Source organism: Engystomops pustulosus, chromosome 4 (genome assembly GCF_040894005.1).
Source record: "Engystomops pustulosus chromosome 4, aEngPut4.maternal, whole genome shotgun sequence".
Classification (NCBI taxonomy): Eukaryota; Metazoa; Chordata; class Amphibia; order Anura; family Leptodactylidae; genus Engystomops; species Engystomops pustulosus.
Window position 1 is genome coordinate 5248489 of NC_092414.1, and position 23783 is coordinate 5272271.

Consider the following 23783-nt stretch of genomic DNA (forward strand, 5'->3'; position numbering starts at 1 on the left):
AGGAAAGTGGTGAGTGACTACAAGAGACCAGACAGGAAAGTGGTGAGAGACTACAAGAGAACAGACAGGAAAGTGGTGAGTGACTACAAGAGAACAGACAGGAAAGTGGTGACTACAAGAGAAGAGACAGGAGAGTGGTGAGAGACTACAAGAGAACAGACAGGAAAGTGATGAGAGACTACAAGAGAACAGACAGGAAAGTGGTGAGAGACTTCAAGAGAACAGACAGGAAAGTGGTGAGAGACTACAAGAGAACAGACAAGAAAGTGGTGAGTGACTACAAGAGAACAGACAGGAAAGTGGTGAGTGACTACAAGAGAACAGACAGGAAAGTGGTGAGAGACTACAAGAGAACAGACAGGAAAGTGATGAGAGACTACAAGAGAACAGACAGGAAAGTGGTGAGTGACTACAAGAGAACAGACAGGAAAGTGGTGAGAGACTACAAGAGAACAGACAGAAAAGTGGTGAGTGACTACAAGAGAACAGACAGGAAAGTGGTGAGAGACTTCAAGAGAACAGACAGGAAAGTGGTGAGTGACTACAAGAGAACAGACAGGAAAGTGGTGAGTGACTACAAGAGAACAGACAGGAAAGTGGTGAGTGACTACAAGAGAACAGACAGGAAAGTGGTGAGAGACTACAAGAGAACAGACAGGAAAGTGATGAGAGACTACAAGAGAACAGACAGGAAAGTGGTGAGTGACTACAAGAGAACAGACAGGAAAGTGGTGAGAGACTACAAGAGAACAGACAGGAAAGTGGTGAGTGACTACAAGAGAACAGACAGGAAAGTGGTGAGTGACTACAAGAGAACAGACAGGAAAGTGGTGAGAGACTACAAGAGAACAGACAGGAAAGTGGAGTGTGAATACATGAGAACAGATAAACTTCACAGAATTTCTCACTATAGACAAAATAACAAGCTACTAGGAATGTAAACGTTCCTACAGGACAGATCCAGAGATTCGCTGCAGATACAACAATACCTGGCAATAACTGAATGACAAAAACAGCCTGCAGGGTACCCCCGACTGGATAGGGAGGGTGCACTCTGACTGGGGGTGTCCAGGAGTTGCACTTAAGAATTTTTGAGGCGTTTGCACTTTAAGGGGTGTAGTGCTCAGTTGTTGGGTTCTCCTCCCCCTCCCTGATGTTTCCCCTCCCCTTGGGTTTATAAGCTGGCGCCTGGGCGTGCTGCTTCCTCTTGCCCGCGTCACCGGTGAAGCTGTCCCTCCCTCCCTCCCTACAGTTACTGTTTGGTGTTTTTGATGTCTCTCTTTTGTATTCCATACTGTGAAGTCACAGCTGGCGGTAAAAAAGGAAGAGATTGGTGGAGATTTGAGAGATGGAACGAGATTTGCCCGGAAGACGCAGTGTTGGCCGGGAGTCCGGCCGAGCAAACCGCTTCGGGCAGCTGCGGTTTTGGCACCAGAATGAACATCATAACAGTGCCATTTAAGTTTTGGAGTTTTGTTAAATTGTTAAAATAAATAGCTGTGACCTTTTTACACCCAACAGGAAGCCTCATTGCCTTTTATTCTGGTGGGGATGTTTGTTAGAGTTTATAACTCTGTTTTATATTACGGGTCTGTTTTAAAGTGCCTTATGGGGAAATTTAATGTGTTCAAGTTTACTACCTCCCAGTCTATCATGGAGCCCGGCCGCTCCTCATAGGATGATACAAATTACCACAGCTGAAACCTAAACACCCCAGCAGGTAATGCAGAAATACCAATAACAAAACTTCACAGGAGGGGGAGACTGCACAGGAGGAGGAGACTGCACAGGAGGAGGACACTGCACAGGAGGTGGACACTGCACAGGAGGAGGACACTGCACAGGAGGAGGACACTGCACAGGAGGAGGAGACTGCACAGGAGGAGGAGACTGCACAGGAGGAGGACACTGCACAGGAGGTGGACACTGCACAGGAGGAGGACACTGCACAGGAGGAGGACACTGCACAGGAGGAGGACACTGCACAGGGGGAGGACACTGCACAGAGGGAGGACACTGCACAGGAGGAGGAGACTGCACAGGAGGAGGACACTGCACAGGAGGTGGACACTGCACAGGAGGAGGACACTGCACAGGAGGAGGACACTGCACAGGGGGAGGACACTGCACAGGAGGCGGAGACTGCACAGGAGGCGGAGACTGCACAGGAGGAGGACACTGCACAGGGGGAGGACACTGCACAGGAGGAGGACACTGCACAGGAGGAGGACACTGCACAGAGGGAGGACACTGCACAGGAGGAGGAGACTGCACAGGAGGAGGAGACTGCACAGGCGGAGGAGACTGCACAGGAGGCGGAGACTGCACAGGAGGCGGAGACTGCACAGGAGGAGGAGACTGCACAGGAGGAGGAGACTGCACAGAACGAGGAGACTGCACAGAAGGAGGAGACTGCACAGGAGGAGGAGACTGCACAGGAGGAGGAGACTGCACAGGAGGAGGACACTTCACAGGAGGAGGAGACTGCACAGGAGGAGGAGACTGCACAGAAGGAGGAGACTGCACAGGAGGAGGAGACTGCACATAGTCCAGACTAAACTACTTTTGAGAAGTCAGTGCCATTATACACAGCATTGACACTTAAATGCGCACCTTTGGGGTCATTTACTAAGGGCCCGATTCCCGTTTTCCCGACATGTTTACCCGAATATTTCCGATTTGCGCTGATTTTCCCTGTATTGCCCCGGGTTTTTAGCGCACGCGATCAGATTGTGCCGCATTGGCGCCAGCATGCACACAACGGAAATTGGGTCACATTTACTTACCCGGTCCATTTGCGATCCAGCGGCGCGTTCTCAGTCGAGGATTCGGGTCTGCTGGGATTCACTAAGGTAGTGCGCCCGATGTCTACCAGGTGTCGCTGCTGCGCTGAAGTCTGTCGGAGTTCAATGGAGTTCCCCATCTGTTGCTGGGTGCAGGTAAACGCGTGTCAAGCGACACTTTTTTTTTAATTCCGCAACTTTTCCGAATCCGTCAGGTTTTCCGCCGGCCACACCCCTGATTTCTGTCGTGTGCATGCTGGCGCCGATGCGGCACAATCTGATCGCTTGCACCAAAAACCCAGGGAAATTCGGCACAAATCGTAAAAATTTGGGAAACCCGACGAAATAAAGCAATTCGGGCCCTTAGTAAATGACCCCCATTATATAAACAAAATATACTTGGTGGGCATAGATGCACTAATGTGATCAGTGATGTATACGTTTATCATTGTTACTTATATAAATGACTTGTATTTGGTGATGAGTTTTGGCCGCTGAGTTTGCACTGGGTTTCACTACACAATGGGGCAGATTTACTTACCCGGTCCATTCGCGTTCGAGCGGCGCTTTCTCTGCGCTGGATTCGGGTCCGGCCGGGATTCATTAAGGTAGTTCCTCAGCCGTCCACCAGGTGAAAAGCATTGGAACGCGCTGGAGTTCACCGGCTCGGGCTGAGTGAAGGTAAGTGCAAGCTCCGCAACAGATTTTTTGTTTTAAATGCGGCGGTTTTTCCGAATCCGTCCGGTTTTCGTTCGCCAGCGCGTTCCTCCTATGGAGGAGCTCTAGCTTCTCTATGGGAAGGAAAAGGGTCAGGGTTTTGGTCTAATTGGATCCGGATGAATCCCTGGATCACATGGTACCAAACATGACCCATTTGCTATGTTCCCATTCAGATATTTATATCTCTGTGTCCAAGAAGGCTAGAACCTATTTAGTCACAGCCACACGATATCCTGGCTATGCAGATTCCAGAACTATATCTGGTTTTGGGCTGAGATGGTCCATAACTAACATATTGGGACTTTTATGACCCTTTGTCTGAAAGTGTAAGGAAGCCTCGGTGCCTCGGAGCCTGGGTGCCTGGGTGCCTGGGCGTCTCAGGAAATGTATCATCCATTGTTACTAAAGTTCTGTACACGACTATGTTCTTGCAGAAAATGATTGGCCGTCGTAAAGATAAATACAGGGGAATTTCCAGATTATTGGTGAAGTTTCACTTTCTACATCGTATAAGGTGAGATTGTTCCACCCAGAACATGTGACGTGAAAACTTCTGGAGCGAGAGGAAGCAAAGAGAACAGCGAAACCATGAGATACTGAGCTGCTCTGACTTATTCCTCGGCAACTGAGAAGTTGGTCCTCAGTAATGGACAGAGCAGGAGGTAAGTGACCCGGGAGTAATGTACAGAGCAGGAGGAGGAGGAGGAGGGTGACCCGGGAGTAATGTACTGAGCAGGAGGAGGAGGAGGGTGACCCGGGAGTAATGTACAGAGCAGGAGGAGGAGGAGGGTGACCCGGGAGTAATGTACAGAGCAGGAGGAGGAGGGTGACCCGGGAGTAATGTACAGAGCAGGAGGAGGAGGAGGAGGGTGACCCGGGAGTAATGTACAGAGCAGGAGGAGGAGGAGGAGGGTGACCCGGGAGTAATGTACAGAGCAGGAGGAGGAGGGTGACCCGGGAGTAATGTACAGAGCAGGAGGAGGAGGGTGACCCGGGAGTAATGTACAGAGCAGGAGGAGGAGGAAGGTGACCCGGGAGTAATGTACAGAGCAGGAGGAGGAGGAGGAGGGTGACCCGGGAGTAATGTACAGAGCAGGAGGAGGAGGGTGACCCGGGAGTAATGTACAGAGCAGGAGGAGGAGGAGGAGGGTGACCCGGGAGTAATGTACAGAGCAGGAGGAGGAGGAGGGTGACCCAGGAGTAATGTACAGAGCAGGAGGAGGAGGGTGACCCGGGAGTAATGTACAGAGCAGGAGGAGGAGGAGGAGGGTGACCCGGGAGTAATGTACAGAGCAGGAGGAGGAGGAGGGTGACCCGGGAGTAATGTACAGAGCAGGAGGAGGAGGAGGAGGGTGACCCGGGAGTAATGTACAGAGCAGGAGGAGGAGGGTGACCCGGGAGTAATGTACAGAGCAGGAGGAGGAGGGTGACCCGGGAGTAATGTACAGAGCAGGAGGAGCAGGAGGAGGGTGACCCGGGAGTAATGTACAGAGCAGGAGGAGGAGGAGACCCGGGAGTAATGTACAGAGCAGGAGGAGGAGGAGACCCGGGAGTAATGTACAGAGCAGGAGGAGGAGGGTGACCCGGGAGTAATGTACAGAGCAGGAGGAGGAGGAGGAGGGTGACCCGGGAGTAATGTACAGAGCAGGAGGAGGAGGGTGACCCGGGAGTAATGTACAGAGCAGGAGGAGGAGGAGGGTGACCCGGGAGTAATGTACAGAGCAGGAGGAGAAGGAGGGTGACCCGGGAGTAATGTACAGAGCAGGAGGAGGAGGAAGGTGACCCGGGAGTAATGTACAGAGCAGGAGGAGGAGGAGGAGGGTGACCCGGGAGTAATGTACAGAGCAGGAGGAGGAGGAGGAGGGTGACCCGGGAGTAATGTACAGAGCAGGAGGAGGAGGGTGACCCGGGAGTAATGTACAGAGCAGGAGGAGGAGGGTGACCTGGGAGTAATGTACAGAGCAGGAGGAGGAGCAGGAGGGTGACCCGGGAGTAATGTACAGAGCAGGAGGAGGAGGAAGGTGACCCGGGAGTAATGTACAGAGCAGGAGGAGGAGGAGGAGGGTGACCCGGGAGTAATGTACAGAGCAGGAGGAGGAGGGTGACCCGGGAGTAATGTACAGAGCAGGAGGAGGAGGAGGTGACCCGGGAGTAATGTACAGAGCAGGAGGAGGAGGGTGACCCGGGAGTAATGTACAGAGCAGGAGGAGGAGGAGCAGGAGGGTGACCCGGGAGTAATGTACAGAGCAGGAGGAGGAGGGTGACCCGGGAGTATTGTACAGAGCAGGAGGAGGAGGAGGAGGGTGACCCGGGAGTAATGTACAGAGCAGGAGGAGGAGGAGGGTGACCCGGGAGTAATGTACAGAGCAGGAGGAGGAGGGTGACCCGGGAGTAATGTACAGAGCAGGAGGAGGAGCAGGAGGGTGACCCGGGAGTAATGTACAGAGCAGCAGGAGGAGGGCGACCCGGGAGTAATGTACAGAGCAGGAGGAGGAGGGTGACCTGGGAGTAATGTACAGAGCAGGAGGAGGAGGAGGAGGGTGACCAGGGAGTAATGTACAGAGCAGGAGGAGGAGGGTGACCTGGGAGTAATGTACAGAGCAGGAGGAGGAGGAGGAGGGTGACCAGGGAGTAATGTACAGAGCAGGAGGAGGAGGAGGAGGAGGGTGACCTGGGAGTAATGTACAGAGCAGGAGGAGGAGGAGGAGGGTGACCCGGGAGTAATGTACAGAGCAGGAGGAGGAGGGTGACCCGGGAGTAATGTACAGAGCAGGAGGAGGAGGAGGAGGGTGACCCAGGAGTAATGTATAGAGCAGGAGGAGGAGGAGGAGGGTGACCCGGGAGTAATGTACAGAGCAGGAGGAGGAGGAGGGTGACCCGGGAGTAATGTACAGAGCAGGAGGAGGAGGAGGGTGACCCGGGAGTAATGTACAGAGCAGGAAGAGGAGGAGGGTGACCCGGGAGTAATGTACAGAGCAGGAGGAGGAGGAGGAGGGTGACCTGGGAGTAATGTACAGAGCAGGAGGAGGAGGAGGAGGGTGACCTGGGAGTAATGTACAGAGCAGGAGGAGGAGGAGGGTGACCCGGGAGTAATGTACAGAGCAGGAGGAGGAGGAGGAGGGTGACCCGGGAGTAATGTACAGAGCAGGAGGAGGAGGAGGAGGAGGGTGACCCGGGAGTAATGTACAAAGCAGGAGGAGGAGGTGGGTGACCCGGGAGTAATGTACAGTGCAGGAGGAGGGTGACCCAGGAGTAATGTACAGAGCAGGAGGAGGAGGAGGAGGAGGGTGACCTGGGTGTAATGTACAGAGCAGGAGGAGGGTGACCCGGGAGTAATGTACAGAGCAGGAGGAGGAGGAGGAGGGTGACCCGGGAGTAATGTACAGAGCAGGAGGAGGAGGGTGACCCGGGAGTAATGTACAGAGCAGGAGGAGGAGGAGGAGGGTGACCCAGGAGTAATGTATAGAGCAGGAGGAGGAGGAGGAGGGTGACCTGGGAGTAATGTACAGAGCAGGAGGAGGAGGAGGAGGGTGACCCGGGAGTAATGTACAGAGCAGGAGGAGGAGGAGCGTGACCCAGGAGTAATGTACAGAGCAGGAGGAGGAGGGTGACCTGGGAGTAATGTACAGAGCAGGAGGAGGAGGAGGAGGGTGACCCGGGAGTAATGTACAGAGCAGGAGGAGGAGGGTGACCCGGGAGTAATGTACAGAGCAGGAGGAGGAGGAGGAGGGTGACCCGGGAGTAATGTACAGAGCAGGAGGAGGAGGAGGTGACCCGAGAGTAATGTACAGAGCAGGAGGAGGAGGTGGGTGACCCGAGAGTAATGTACAGAGCAGGAGGAGGAAGAGGGTGACCCGGGAGTAATGTACAGAGCAGGAGGAGGAGGAGGGTGACCCGGGAGTAATGTACAGAGCAGGAGGAGGAGGGTGACCCGGGAGTAATGTACAGAGCAGGAGGAGGAGGAGGAGGGTGACCCGGGAGTAATGTACAGAGCAGGAGGAGGAGGGTGACCCGGGAGTAATGTACAGTGCAGGAGGAGGAGGGTGACCCGGGAGTAATGTACAGGCCAGGAGGAGGAGGGTGACCCGGGAGTAATGTACAGAGCAGGAGGAGGAGGAGGTGACCCGGGAGTAATGTACAGAGCAGGAGGAGGAGGAGGAGGGTGACCCGGGAGTAATGTACAGAGCAGGAGGGGGAGGAGGAGGGTGACCCGGGAGTAATGTACAGAGCAGGAGGAGGAGGAGGTGACCCGGGAGTAATGTACAGAGCAGGAGGAGGAGGGTGACCCGGGAGTAATGTACAGAGCAGGAGGAGGAGGAGGTGACCCGGGAGTAATGTACAGAGCAGGAGGAGGAGGGTGACCCGGGAGTAATGTACAGAGCAGGAGGATGAGGAGGAGGGTGACCCGGGAGTAATGTACAGAGCAGGAGGAGGAGGGTGACCCGGGAGTAATGTACAGAGCAGGAGGATGAGGAGGAGGGTGACCCGGGAGTAATGTACAGAGCAGGAGGAGGAGGAGGGTGACCCGGGAGTAATGTATAGAGCAGGAGGAGGAGGAGGGTGACCCGGGAGTAATGTACAGAGCAGGAGGAGGAGGAGGTGACCCGGGAGTAATGTACAGAGCAGGAGGAGGAGGAGGTGACCCGGGAGTAATGTACAGAGCAGGAGGAGGAGGGTGACCCGGGAGTAATGTACAGAGCAGGAGGAGGAGGAGGAGGGTGACCCGGGAGTAATGTACAGAGCAGGAGGCGGAGGGTGACCTGGGAGTAATGTACAGAGCAGGAGGAGGAGGGTGACCCTGGTGTACGGCTGTATGGCTCAGATGTAGGTGGTTCTTCTCATCGGTGACCTTGGTATCTGACTGCTGTGATATAAATACCATAAGACAAAGGTCACATTTGGTGCTCGGGTGGAGGTTGATGTTATTGCCTTTTTCTATGACTCATATTTCTCGTTCTTATGGACAAACCTTTAATTATTCTTCTCCTGGAGGGTCGGTGGTTACTTTTAGTTTCATTTTGAGATCTTCGTTGGTTCCGAGCTGCAATTTATGGAAATATTGGATCCCCTGCCCCTGACTGAGAAGTTGTGTCTTTAGGGGTTGGAAGCTGTGGGTTCCCATTCACCTTCATCACCAGTAGGGGGCATCACACTTCTGGCCACCATGGAAAAACAGCTGATTGTTGGGGGAGGGGTGTTGGTCCTCAATGATTAGGTATTGATGGTCTCTGGTCGGCCCCTTTTATGGTCATTTTGCTATTTTTCAGTGTCTGTCTGTCCGGAGATCTGTCTGTCTAATGTTTGGAAGCAATGCACGCTGGGAAGTAAGTGACCCCCGGAGAACGCTTGGTGTCGTTAGTGGTTGGGTTTGGGTTGTGACTGATAATGCAGAGTTCTCCTCTCTTTGAAGAGTCCTGCCCGGACATGCATTACCACCTTCCGTATCGCTGGCAGATCCACAAAGGAACCGACTGGGAAGATGTTACCAACATGGAGGAGATTGAGAAAACTTACTGTGACCCAAAGGAAGACAGGTATGGGTCATCCAGAACCGCACAACTAATTGTAAAGTGTGTAATGTAATCTCCTGATGTTGGTCATATTAGTTTGATGGGCGAAGGATAGGACATTCACCTCTGACTGGGGGGAGTTTGATTCACAAGTGGTGACTTTTGAGGTTCTTCTCAATTCAGTAGATCCAGTCCAAAAAATATCTTCTGAAAGTGCCACAATTGCCTAGAAAATGACTACGCTGCACATTGAGGCTACATTGTATCAAACACAGGACCTTATCCTTCAGACCTTATCGGCCAATGAACTCCTGTAAGTCCTCATGGAGCTCCTGAGATGTTTATCATTCGGTGAGTATCTCGAGGACTCTGGGTGTAAGGACTCTTTCTGCATCTGAAGGAGTCTCTGCCTTCAAGGTTACTTGTACTTCTTCAGCTTGTCTTCTGTGGGACCACCAGAGGATCCTTTAGTACTCCGGTGGGCCAGTCCGACGCTGCTGTGGTGATCAGTTACAGGGAATTCCAAAGGAAGGGTCCAATGATTATGTTTGGACCATTGAGTGGCATCAGAAAGATGGATTTGACACCTGTAAACCATATAGACCATCCGAAGTTGCAAAACTCAACTGTGATGAACATATATACATTGTCCTGTTCGTCACGCCACCCGTATCCCTTACTTCCCCACAGCCTCATCCTGATTAGCCGAATTGAGCTGGTGCATTGAACATTTGCATAGTAACATACGCATAATAACCACAATGTTAACGCATGTGTTAACGTTGCATTTACATGCGCTTTGTAAACACAAATGTTGACAGTAATGTAATTTGGCAAATCCCCTCAGCTGTTGTCATGTGTTTTGAAACGCAATCAAAATGCAATGTGCGACCTCATGCAAAAATGTAAGAGTTTAGAAAAATTTTTAAACATTTAAAGCCTGTGAAATTATTCCAATTTACATGTTCAAACAGGGTCCAGGAAAAAAATCCTTCCTTTGGACCTGGTGCAGATTTGCGCCTAAAAAAAAATCACAAAAATAAGCAAAAAAAAAGTGATACACAAGTGAAGAGTCGCGCGGAACATCTGGAAAATAAAGATACATAAGGCACAAGGTGCAGACCGAGGTGCACTGGGAAAAACGCCATCAAAAGTCGCAAAGCCGAAAAAAGTCGCAAGAATGACACAACAGCAGAACCCATATGTTGGTTAGGGACAGTTATGGAGTTATAGTCCAGGGGATTGTATAGATATGAATAACTAGGTTCTGGCATGCTTGGGTCCAGAGATAAAAAAATTTCAGGCATATGAGTCAGGTTTGGTATCAATGTGATCCAGGGATTCACCCGGATCCAATGATACCAGAACCCTAACCCTACGACTTTAAACTCTGTGACTTCTCCAAGGTTCTGGACTTAATACCAAGTAGGAGGGTCCTATGAGCCCTCCTGGGGGTGTGCAGGGGTGTGTCTGCACCTAATATAAGCAGAACACCCCTGATGCTTTCGTCTTTCACCTTGGGGAAATCTTACCATCACCAAGTGCTGGGAAGATCTTAAGTGTATGGTGTATCCCTCAGGTGTGGACTTTAAGATAACCTACTACTTTTCGCAGGTCCTCATCGATTGACTTTCTGAGCATGAGATCCGGCCGGCACCGCGTCCGTCGTCTCTCCACTGCATCGTCAGCCGTGAAGCCTCCTGAATATGTTCTGACCACCGAGTGGATGTGGTTCTGGAAGGGTGAAGGTGGGGTCTGGATTGAGTATGGACACCCCGTAAGTTGGTGAAGGTCACATGACATATGAGAGGGACTCTAAAGGGTCCTGCAGCCTGAGGAAGCTACAATAACACAGGAAAGTTGCAGGGGGATCGATGGATTTAATTCTCTTTCCATCATTGTCTTTCTATCCAGAATGTGAAAGGAGTGAGATCCACCACAACATCTTCAGACCTTGAGTTAGTCTACATCATCAACGCCAATGCTGTCATTCCCTTTAATGCTGGTGACCAGTACTATACAATTAACTTCCAAGGTATTGTATGGGGAATGTGGTGGGGATAACATACGGGAACCACCAGGGGCGTAACCTGAGGGGGTGGGGGTACAGAGTGTGTAGTCATGACCGGGCCCACTGACTAGGGGGCCCATATGTTGTGCATTTCTTATATGAGAAGACTAGTGGTATAAACCGTACATTATAATTGGGGGCACACAATCTGCACTGGGAACCGACAGCTTCAAGTTACGCGACTGGAAAACAAACGTTCCTTATTATCCTAAAAGATGCCGGATTTCCAGGAATACCGCCAGGAGATGTCCGGTCCCACATGACAAATGTTTATTGTTTCAGAAATGAACCAGAGAAACATTTTGTTTGGAACAAAGCGAGACGTGCGCCGGAGGCCGAAATATCTGAGTCCTGAAGATGTGAAATCACAGAGAGGAAGGTATCAGATTTATTGAGTGTTACAGATCTTGTTATGGACACCCAAATATTTCCTCTAATTTCTTCCTAATTGTCTCTCTGTTTCCCTCTCGTCTAGACTTCTGTAACTCCCTACCAAGTGTTCATCCATTCATTAAATTCTCTCCTACTCCAAATTTAGCAGCCAGATTTTTCATTCAGACCAAAAGCTACACGGAGGCCTCCAGTCTGTGCCAGTCGCTGCACTAGCTCTGGTCACCCTCATCCACAAAGCTCTGCACAATGCTACACCTCCCTGTATCTGATCACCCTCATCCACAAAGCTCTGTACAATGCTGCACTTCCCTGTATCTGATCACTCTCATCCACAAAGCTCTGCACAATGCTACACCTCCCTGTATCTGATCACTCTCATCCACAAAGCTCTGTACAATGCTGCACCTCCATGTATCTGATCACCCTCATCCACAAAGCTCTGCACAATGCTGCACCTCCCTGTATCTAATCACCCTCATCCACAAAGCTCTGCACAATGCTGCACCTCCCTGTATCTAATCACCCTCATCCACAAAGCTCTGCACAATGCTGCACCTCCCTGTATCTGATCACCCTCATCCACAAAGCTCTGCACAATGCTGCACCTCCCTGTATCTGATCACCCTCATCCACAAAGCTCTGCACAATGCTGTACCTCCCTGGATCTGGTCACCCTCATCCACAAAGCTCTGCACAATGCTGCACCTCCCTATATCTGGTCACCCTCATCCACAAAGCTCTGCACAATGCTGCACCTCCCTGGATCTGATCACCCTCATCCACAAAGCTCTGCACAATGCTGCACCTCCCTGGATCTGATCACCCTAATCCACAAAGCTCTGCACAATGCTGCACCTCCCTGTATCTGATCACCCTCATCCACAAAGCTCTGCACAATGCTGCACCTCCCTGTATCTGATCACCCTCATGCACAAAGCTCTGCACGATGCTGCACCTCCCTATCTCTCTTCTCTCATCTCTTTGCTCTGCCAGTGATCTAAGATTATTCTCTTCTTTATTTCGAACCAAATACTCCCGTCTCCAGGACTTCTCTTGAGCTGCACCAATTCTCTGGAATGCTCTACCCCGGACTATCAGATTAATACCCAACTACAAAGGTTTCAAACATACCCCAGAAACCCATCTCTTCCAACAGATCTATCACTTTCCGTAAATTCATGGAACTTTGACTCTCTTATCACTGACCAGCCCAGTGTACTATGCCCCATGTTATCCCGCACACACCAGATACCAGTATACAGACTCCTCTGCAGTCCTGTGCACCCTGGACTCTGTATATAAGATAGAGACTGATGATATGTGGCCTTAAGTATGGCTGTAAGGCAACAAGCACTATCATCTCCTATGTCACCCCTAGACTGTAAGCTCTTGGGAGCAGGGACCTTACTGCTATTGTCTCTTATGACCATGTTATTATTATGTAATGTCTTATGTATCTGTATATGATCCCAATAATCTGCGGAATATGATTGTATCTAACAGTCTCACACAATGTAATACAAAGAGAAGATGAAAAGATGTTATCAACCACAACAGTCATAGAGGAGACACTGACCCCCATATCTGTCATTACAGGACCCGTCCAACTGCTAAAGGCAATGAAAAAAGCAAACTAGGAGACAAGGTGAGAATAATCTACTGCCCCCTATGTACAGGAATATAACTACTATAATACTGCCCCCTATGTACAGGAATATAACTACTATAATACTGCCCCCTATGTACAGGGATATAACTACTATAATACTGCCCCCTATGTACAAGAATATAACTACTATAATACTGCCCCTATGTACAAGAATATAACTACTATAATACTGCCCCCTATGTACAGGAATATAACTACTATAATACTGCCCCCTATGTACAGGGATATAACTACTATAATACTGCCCCCTATGTACAGGAGTATAACTACTATAATACTGCCCCCTATGTACAGGAATATAACTACTATAATACTGCCCCCTATGTACAAGAATATAACTACTATAATACTGCCCCTATGTACAAGAATATAACTACTATAATACTGCCCCCTATGTACAGGAATATAACTACTATAATACTGCCCCCTATGTACAGGAATATAACTACTATAATACTGCCCCCTATGTACAGGGATATAACTACTATAATACTGCCCCCTATGTACAGGAGTATAACTACTATAATACTGCCCCCTATGTACAGGAATATAACTACTATAATACTGCCCCCTATGTACAAGAATATAACTACTATAATACTGCCCCTATGTACAAGAATATAACTACTATAATACTGCCCCCTATGTACAGGAATATAACTACTATAATACTGTCCCCTATGTACAGGAATATAACTACTATAATACTGCCCCCTATGTACAAGAATATAACTACTATAATACTGCCCCCTATGTACAGGAATACAACTACTATAATACTACCCCCTATGTACAGGAATATAACTACTATAATACTGCCCCCTATGTACAGGAATATAACTACTATAATACTGCCCCTATGTACAAGAATATAACTACTATAATACTGCCCCCTATGTACAGGAATATAACTACTATAATACTGCCCTCTGTGTACAGGAATATAACTACTATAATACTGCCCCCTATGTACAAGAATATAACTACTATAATACTGCTCCCTATGTACAGGAATATAACTACTATAATACTGCCCCCTATGTACAGGAATATAACTACTATAATACTGCCCCCTATGTACAGGAATATAACTACTATAATACTGCCCCCTATGTACAGGAATATAACTACTATAATACTGCCCCCTATGTACAGGAATATAACTACTATAATACTGCCCCCTATGTACAGGAATATAACTACTATAATACTGCCCCCTATGTACAAGAATATAACTACTATAATACTGCCCCCTATGTACAGGAATATAACTACTATAATACTGCCTCCTATGTATAAGAATATAACTACTATAATACTGCCCCCTATGTACAGGAATATAACTACTATATTACTACCCCCTATGTACAGGAATATAACTACTATAATACTGCCCCCTATGTACAGGGATATAACTACTATAATACTGTCCCCTATGTACAGGAATATAACTACTATAATACTGCCCCCTATGTACAAGAATATAACTACTATAATACTGCCCCCTATGTACAGGAATATAACTACTATAATACTGCCCTCTATGTACAGGAATATAACTACTATAATACTGCCCCTATGTACAAGAATATAACTACTATAATACTGCCCCCTATGTACAGGAATATAACTACTATAGTACTGCCCCCTATGTACAAGAATATAACTACTATAATACTGCTTCTATGTACAAGAATATAACTACTATAATACTGCCCCATATGTACAGGAATATAACTACTATAATACTGCCCCTATGTACTAGAATATAACTACTATAATACTGCCCCCTATATACAGGAATATAACTACTATAGTACTGCCCCCTATGTACAAGAATATAACTACTATACTACTGCCCCCTATGTACAGGAATATAACTACTATAATACTGCCCCCTATGTACAGGAATATAACTACTATAATACTGCCCCCTATGTACAGGAATATAACTACTATAATACTGCCCCCTATGTACAGGAATATAACTACTATAATACTGCCCCCTATGTATAGGAATATAACTACTATAATACTGCCCCCTATGTACAAGAATATAACTACTATAATACTGCCCCCTATGCACAGGAATATAACTACTATAATACTGCCCCCTATGCACAGGAATATAACTACTATAATACTGCCCCCTATGTACAGGAATATAACTACTATAATACTGCCCCCTATGTACAGGGATAACACTACTATAATACTGCCCCCTATGTACAGGGATAACACTACTATAATACTGCCCCCTATGTACAGGAATATAACTACTATAATACTGCCCCCTATGTACAGGAATATAACTACTATAATACTGCCCCCTATGTACAAGAATATAACTACTATAATACTGCCCCCCATGTACAAGAATATAACTACTATAATACTGCCCCCTATGTACAGGAATATAACTACTATAATACTGCCCCCTATGTACAGGAATATAACTACTATAATACTGCCCCCTATGTACAGGAATATAACTACTATAATACTGCCCCCTATGTACAGGAATATAACTACTATAATACTGCCCCCTATGTATAAGAATATAGCTACTATAATACTGCCCCCTATGTACATGAATATAACTACTATAATACTGCCCCCTATGTACAAGGATATAACTACTATAATACTGCCCCCTATGTACAAGAATATAACTACTATAATACTGCCCCCTATGTACAGGAATATAACTACTATAATACTGCCCCCTATGTACAGGAATATAACTACTATAATACTGCCCCCTATGTACAGGAATATAACTACTATAATACTGCCCCCTATGTACAGGAATATAACTACTATAATACTGCCCCCTATGTATAAGAATATAACTACTATAATACTGCCCCCTATGTACAAGAATATAACTACTATAATACTGCCCCCTATGTACAAGGATATAACTACTATAATACTGCTCCCTATGTACAGGAATATAACTACTATAATACTGCCCCCTATGTACAAGAATATAACTACTATAATACTGCCCCTATGTACAGGAATATAACTACTATAATACTGCCCCCTATGTACAGGAATATAACTACTATAATACTGCCCCCTATGTACAGGAATATAACTACTATAATACTGCCCCCTATGTACAGGAATATAACTACTATAATACTGCCCCCTATGTACAGGAATATAACTACTATAATACTGCCCCTATGTACAGGAATATAACTACTATAATACTGCCCCCTATGTACAAGAATATAACTACTATAATACTGCCCCCTATGTACAAGGATATAACTACTATAATACTGCCCCCTATGTACAAGAATATAACTACTATAATACTGCCCCCCATGTACAAGAATATAACTACTATAATACTGCCCCCTATGTACAAGAATATAACTACTATAATACTGCCCCCTATGTACAAGAATATAACTACTATAATACTGCCCCCTATGTACAAGAATATAACTACTATAATACTGCCCCCCTATGTACAGGAATATAACTACTATAATACTGCCCCCTATGTACAGGAATATAACTACTATAATACTGCCCCCCTATGTACAGGAATATAACTACTATAATACTGCCCCCTATGTACAGGAATATAACTACTATAATACTGCCCCCTATGTACAAGAATATAACTACTATAATACTGCCCCTATGTACAGGAATATAACTACTATAATACTGCCCCCTATGTACAGGAATATAACTACTATAATACTGCCCCCTATGTACAAGAATATAACTACTATAATACTGCCCTCTATGTACAGGAATATAACTACTATAATACTGCCCCCTATGTACAGGAATATAACTACTATAATACTGCCCCCTATGTACAGGAATATAACTACTATAATACTGCCCCTATGTACAGGGATATAACTACTATAACACTTACTGTAATATATAATATGACTCTCCTTTATGTCCCACAGACTTGTGTGGATTTTCTCGGTGATCGGGGTAAGTGTTGCTGGTCTTCCATTCAGATCTATGGAGATGCTGCGGCTTTTTCAGTCCGTGGTATCTGAGGGGTTAGTGATCAGTGATTGGAGTTTTCCCCCTATGACTGTTACATGCGCTCGGCTCCCAGGATCTGCACCCGTCTCATTATTGTGGTATCTATCGGCTTTACAATTCTCCCATCTGTATCTCACATTGGTAGCAATGGCAACATATGTTCTTTTTACATATTTCTCTCTCACTAAGTATAAGGCACTTGAGTGAGTTCATGGACTCTCAGCTGGCAAGTCGGCCAGCCGAGCATCACCATCTCCAACATTCTCCTTCTGCCAGCTGTGACTTGATGAAACACAAAACATTAAAACAATATCATAGGAAAACGTCATATGAACAGACGAGAGGGACCGGAGGGGCCGGAGGGGGGGACTACTTGAGCCTTTATAGTAGTTGACGAGAAGCTTAACAAACTGTTATTACTTGCAGGGTCACATTCCTGGAGGAGACTTTTTGTTAATGATGATGATGATGATGACGTTTATGATCTTTTGAAGATGCTAGAAAATGTTTTGGATCAGTATGAGGCAGATAGCAGAGGGGCTTCAGGGGGAGCACTGGTGACATCTTCTGCTGGACCAGGCTGGCCAGGTAACCTTCACATAGATGGTCCATCCAATCCCCCTGACCATAACCCATCCTCTGCTCCATCAGCCACCACCTGCAGGACCACTTATTGCATGACAGGTCCATCTGCTCTTCCATCCTTCAGATTTCCAATCTTTATTTTCAGTGTCTCCACATGGACAACCCCTTTAAATAATGTTTCCATTCACTGTCAGGCTGTAGGATAAATGTCCTCTAGAAGTGACTTTGGACGGATGAAGATGTTCAGAATTTTTTTGTATGTTTTGTTTTTCAGCGGTTGACAAATTCCCAGAGATCTGTCTATCAAATCTTTTGAAACAGTGCAAGTCAGGAAGTAAGTGACCCCCTGAGATGTGAGGCTGGAGCTCTGCTTGGGTTTGGATAGTGGCTGATGTGCTGGTAATACGGGTTTCTCTGTTATGACAGACCGTTGCCCGGACATCCATCACGACCTTCCGTACCGTTGGCAGATCTACAAGGGAACCGGCTGGGAAGACGTTCCAAACATGGAGCAGATAGAGAAAAGCTACTGCAGCCCACAGGAGGACAGGTGCGGCCCATCCAGAACCAGCCATTAGATTGTAATGATTGAAGGGGAATTCCACCTAAGTGATCAGACGTGGTGGACCTTTATGTATAGGACATCAGTGTTATCGGACCGTGTGTGAGGTTGCTCTACTTTTGTGCTTGTCTCTGAAGCAGAACCTTCCCAACTCCTTCCATTCTACATCCGCAGGTCTCCACCGATTGACTTTCTGACTATGAGATCCGGCCCACACCGCGTCCGTCGTCTCTCCACCGCATCATCCGTCATGAAGGCGTCAGATTGTGTTCTGACCACGGAGTGGTTGTGGTACTGGAGGGATGAACATGGCGTCTGGAGACAATATGGGGAATCTGTAAGTAGCTCTTGGCCAAAAATAGCTCCTTGTCCTTCATAGAAGATAAATACAACAACTTATATGCAAACTTTGGGGCAAATGTTCTAGGACCTGCTTTTGGGCGTAAGGAAACACAATAAATGTTATGTTTTTCCACCTTTTTAGAATGTGAAGAACATGAGATCCTCTACAACATCTGCAGATCTTGAGAAGATGTATCTCGCTGACCCCACCGCAGTCAGATCTTTCACTGCTGGCGGCCAGAAGTACAACATCAACTTTGGTGGTATGGAGGAAATACCAATAAATGTCTAGCTGTGACCTTCTGTGTTCTGGATTCTTCTGTCTTGTCACGTGTTCCTCTGTTCTGGTTTGAGCCTTGTTGATGGATCTTTGTGACTTGCCTTGTTACCCGTTTAGTCGGTCCTGGTTTGAGCCTTGTTGTTGGATCTCTGTGACTTGCCTTGTTACCCGTTTAGTCAGTCCTAGTTTGAGCCTGGTCGATGGATCTCTGTGACTTGCCTTGTTACCTGTTTAGTCGGTCCTGGTTTGAGCCTTGTTGATGGATCTCTGTCAGTTGCCTTGTTACTCGTTTAGTCGGTCCTGGTTTGAGCCTTGTTGACGGATCCCTGTGACTTGCCTTGTTACCCGTTTAGTCGGTCCTGGTTTGAGCCTTGTTGATGGATCTCTGTGACTTGCCTTGTTACCCGTTTAGTCGGTCCTGGTTTGAGCCTTGTTGATGGATCTCTGTGACTTGCCTTGTTACCCGTTTAGTCGGGCCTGGATTGAGCCTTGTTGATGGATCTCTGTGACTTGCCTTGTTACCCGTTTAGTTGGTCCTGGTTTGAGCCTTGTTGATGGATCTCTGTGACCTGCATTGTTACCCGTTTAGTCGGTCCTGGTTTGAGCCTTGTCGATGGATCTCTGTGACTTGCCTTGTTACCCGTTTAGTCGGTCCTGGTTTGAGCCTTGTCCTTAGATCTTTGTGACTTGCCTTGTTACCCGTTTAGTCGGTCCTGGTATGAGCCCTGTTGATGGATCTCTGTGACTTGCCTTGTTACGCGTTTAGTCGGTCCTGGTTTGAGCCTTGTCGATGGATCCCTGTGACTTGCCTTGTTACCCGTTTAGTCGGTCCTGGTTTGAGCCTTGTTCTTAGATCTTTGTGACTTGCCTTGTTACCCGTTTAGTCGGTCCTGGTTTGAGCCTTGTTGATGGATCTCTGTGACTTGCCTTGTTACCCGTTTAGTCGGTCCTGGTTTGAGCCTTGTTGATGGATCTCTGTGACTTGCCTTGTTACCCGTTTAGTCGGTCCTGGTTTGAGCCTTGTCGATGGATCTTTGTGACTTGCCTTGTTACCCGTTTAGTCGGTCCTGGTTTGAGCCTTGTCGATGGATCTTTGTGACTTGCCTTGTTACCCGTTTAGTCGGTCCTGGTTTGAGCCTTGTTGATGGTCTCTGTGACTTGCCTTGTTACCCGTTTAGTCGGTCCTGGTTTGAGCCTTGTTGATGGATCTCTGTGACTTGCCTTGTTACCCGTTTAGTCAGTCCTGGTTTGAGCCTGGTCGAAGGGTCTCTGTGACTTGCCTTGTTACCTGTTTAGTCGGTCCTGGTTTGAGCCTTGTTGATGGATCCCTGTGACTTGCCTTGTTACCCGTTTAGTCGGTCCTGGTTTGAGCCTTGTTGATGGATCTCTGTGACTTGCCTTGTTACCTGTTTAGTCGGTCCTGGTTTGAGCCTTGTTGATGGATCCCTGTGACTTGCCTTGTTACCCGTTTAGTCGGTCCTGGTTTGAGCCTTGTCGATGGATCTTTGTGACCTGCCTTGTTACCCGTTTAGTCGGTCCTGGTTTGAGCCTTATTGTTGGATCTCTGTGACTTGCCTTGTTACCCGTTTAGTTGGTCCTGTTTTGAGCCTTGTCGATGGATCTCTGTGACTTGCCTTGTTACCCGTTTAGTCGGTCCTGGTTTGAGCCTTGTCGATGGATCTCTGTGGCTTGCCTTGTTACCCGTTTAGTCGGTTCTGGTTTGAGCCTTGTCGATGAATCTCTGTGACCTGCCTTGTTACCCATTTATTCGGTCCTGGTTTGAGCCTTGTCGATGAATCTCTGTGACCTGCCTTGTTACCCGTTTATTCGGTCCTGGTTTGAGCCTTGTCGATGGATCTTTGTGACTTGCCTTGTTACCCGTTTAGTCGGTCCTGGTTTGAGCCTTGTTGATGGATCTCTGTGACTTGCCTTGTTACCCGTTTAGTCGGTCCTGGTTTGAGCCTTGTCGATGAATCTCTGTGACCTGCCTTGTTACCCGTTTAGTCGGTCCTGGTTTGAGCCTTGTTCTTAGATCTTTGTGACTTGCCTTATTACCCGTTTAGTCAGTCCTGGTTTGAGCCTTGTCGATGAATCTCTGTGACTTGCCTTGTCACCCGTTTAGTCGGTCCTGGTTTGAGCCTTGTTGATGGATCTCTGTGACTTGCCTTGTTACGCTTTTAGTCAGTCCTTGTTTGAGCCTTGTTCTTAGATCTTTGTGACTTGCCTTGTTACCCGTTTAGTCGGTCCTTGTTTGAGCCTTGTTGTTGGATCTCTGTGACTTGCCTTGTTACCCGTTTAGTCGGTCCTGGTTTTAGCCTTGTTGATGGATCTCTGTGACTTGCCTTGTTACCCGTTTAGTCGGTCCTGGTTTGAGCCTTGTTGATGGATCTCTGTGACTTGCCTTGTTACGCTTTTAGTCAGTCCTGGTTTGAGCCTGGTCGATGGATCTCTGTGACTTGCCTTGTTACCCGTTTAGTTGGTCCTGGTTTGAGCCTTGTTGATGGATCTCTGTGACTTGCCTTGTTACCCGTTTAGTCGGTCCTGGTTTGAGCCTTGTTGATGGATCTCTGTGACTTGCCTTGTTACCCGTTTAGTCGGTCCTGGTTTGAGCCTTGTCGATGGATCTTTGTGACTTGCCTTGTTACCCGTTTAGTCGGTCCTGGTTTGAGCCTTGTTGATGGATCTCTGTGACTTGCTTTGTTACCCGTTTAGTCAGTCCTGGTTTGAGCCTTATTGTTGGATCTCTGTGACTTGCCTTGTTACCCGTTTAGTCGGTCCTGGTTTGAGCCTTGTTGATGGATCTCTGTGACTTGCCTTGTTACCCGTTTAGTCGGTCCTGGTTTGAGCCTTGTTGATGGATCTCTGTGACTTGCCTTGTTACCCGTTTAGTCGGTCCTGGTTTGAGCCTTGTTGATAGATCTCTGTGACTTGCCTTGTTACTAGAGATGAGCGAACATGCTCGTCCGAGCTTGATGCTCGTTCGAGCATTAAGGTACTCGAGACGGCTCGTTGCTCGGACGAGTATTTCCCCTGCTCGAGATCGAGCATTTAATTAAAAAAACACAGTGAAGAACAATGAAGAATAGAATAAAAACAGTGAACACAGTGAACACAGGATCATTTAAGTGAAAAACACAGTGAAGAACACAGTGAAGAATAGATTACAGATGTTCGGCACATCTGCTTACTTGTCGGAAGATACGCGCGGAACGGTGCGAACAAAATAGTATGTGAAGAACAATATATATGTGTGAAGAAGACATTGCAGAACACGGTGAGCAGGACGGAGACACAAGGGAGCAGCACAGAGACACCGGGGAGCAGCACAGAGACATCGGGCAGCGGCACGGAGACATCGGGGAGCGGCACGGAGACATCGGGGCACGGAGACATCGGGGCACGGAGACATATGGGCACGGAGACATATGGGCACGGAGACATCGGGGCACGGAGACATCGGGGCACGGAGACATCGGGGCACGGAGACATCGGGGCACGGAGACATATGGGCACGGAGACATCGGGGCACGGAGACATATGGGCACGGAGACATATGGGCACGGAGACATATGGGCACGGAGACATCGGGGCACGGAGACATATGGGCACGGAGACATCGGGGCACGGAGACATATGGGCACGGAGACATCGGGGCACGGAGACATCGGGGCACGGAGACATAGGGGCACGGAGACATATGGGCACGGAGACATCGGGGCACGGAGACATATGGGCACGGAGACATCGGGGCACGGAGACATATGGGCACGGAGACATATGGGCACGGAGACATATGGGCACGGAGACATATGGGCACGAAGACATATGGGCACGGAGACATATGGGCACGGAGACATCGGGGCACGGAGACATCGGGGCACGGAGACATCGGGGCACGGAGACATATGGGCACGGAGACATCGGGGCACGGAGACATCGGGGCACGGAGACATCGGGGCACGGAGACATCGGGGCACGGAGACATATGGGCACGGAGACATCGGGGCACGGAGACATATGGGCACGGAGACATATGGGCACGGAGACATATGGGCACGGAGACATATGGGCACGGAGACATCGGGGCACGGAGACATATGGGCACGGAGACATCGGGGCACGGAGACATATGGGCACGGAGACATCGGGGCACGGAGACATATGGGCACGGAGACATCGGGGCACGGAGACATATGGGCACGGAGACATCGGGGCACGGAGACATATGGGCACGGAGACATATGGGCACGGAGACATATGGGCACGGAGACATATGGGCACGAAGACATATGGGCACGGAGACATATGGGCACGGAGACATCGGGGCACGGAGACATCGGGGCACGGAGACATCGGGGCACGGAGACATATGGGCACGGAGACATCGGGGCACGGAGACATCGGGGCACGGAGACATCGGGGCACGGAGACATATGGGCACGGAGACATCGGGGCACGGAGACATATGGGCACGGAGACATATGGGCACGGAGACATATGGGCACGGAGACATCGGGGCACGGAGACATATGGGCACGGAGACATCGGGGCACGGAGACATATGGGCACGGAGACATATGGGCACGGAGACATATGGGCACGGAGACATATGGGCACGAAGACATATGGGCACGGAGACATATGGGCACGGAGACATCGGGGCACGGAGACATCGGGGCACGGAGACATATGGGCACGGAGACATCGGGGCACGGAGACATCGGGGCACGGAGACATATGGGCACGGAGACATCGGGGCACGGAGACATATGGGCACGGAGACATATGGGCACGGAGACATATGGGCACGGAGACATCGGGGCACGGAGACATATG

General features: G+C 48.4%; 1 protein-coding gene across 1 annotated transcript in view; it reads left to right on the top strand.

Moving 5' to 3' along the window:
- The window catches only part of LOC140125858 (uncharacterized), a 70980-nt gene that overhangs the window by 40175 nt on the left and 7022 nt on the right, over positions 1–23783 (top strand). The window contains exons 12-23 of the mRNA XM_072144734.1: positions 8771–8827; positions 8914–9037; positions 10628–10790; positions 10928–11048; positions 11367–11463; positions 13074–13122; positions 17094–17121; positions 17605–17766; positions 18038–18097; positions 18190–18313; positions 18500–18662; positions 18810–18930. Coding sequence (XP_072000835.1) covers positions 8771–8827; positions 8914–9037; positions 10628–10790; positions 10928–11048; positions 11367–11463; positions 13074–13122; positions 17094–17121; positions 17605–17766; positions 18038–18097; positions 18190–18313; positions 18500–18662; positions 18810–18930 — 1269 coding nt within the window. The remainder of the gene's footprint in view (positions 1–8770; positions 8828–8913; positions 9038–10627; positions 10791–10927; positions 11049–11366; positions 11464–13073; positions 13123–17093; positions 17122–17604; positions 17767–18037; positions 18098–18189; positions 18314–18499; positions 18663–18809; positions 18931–23783) is intronic.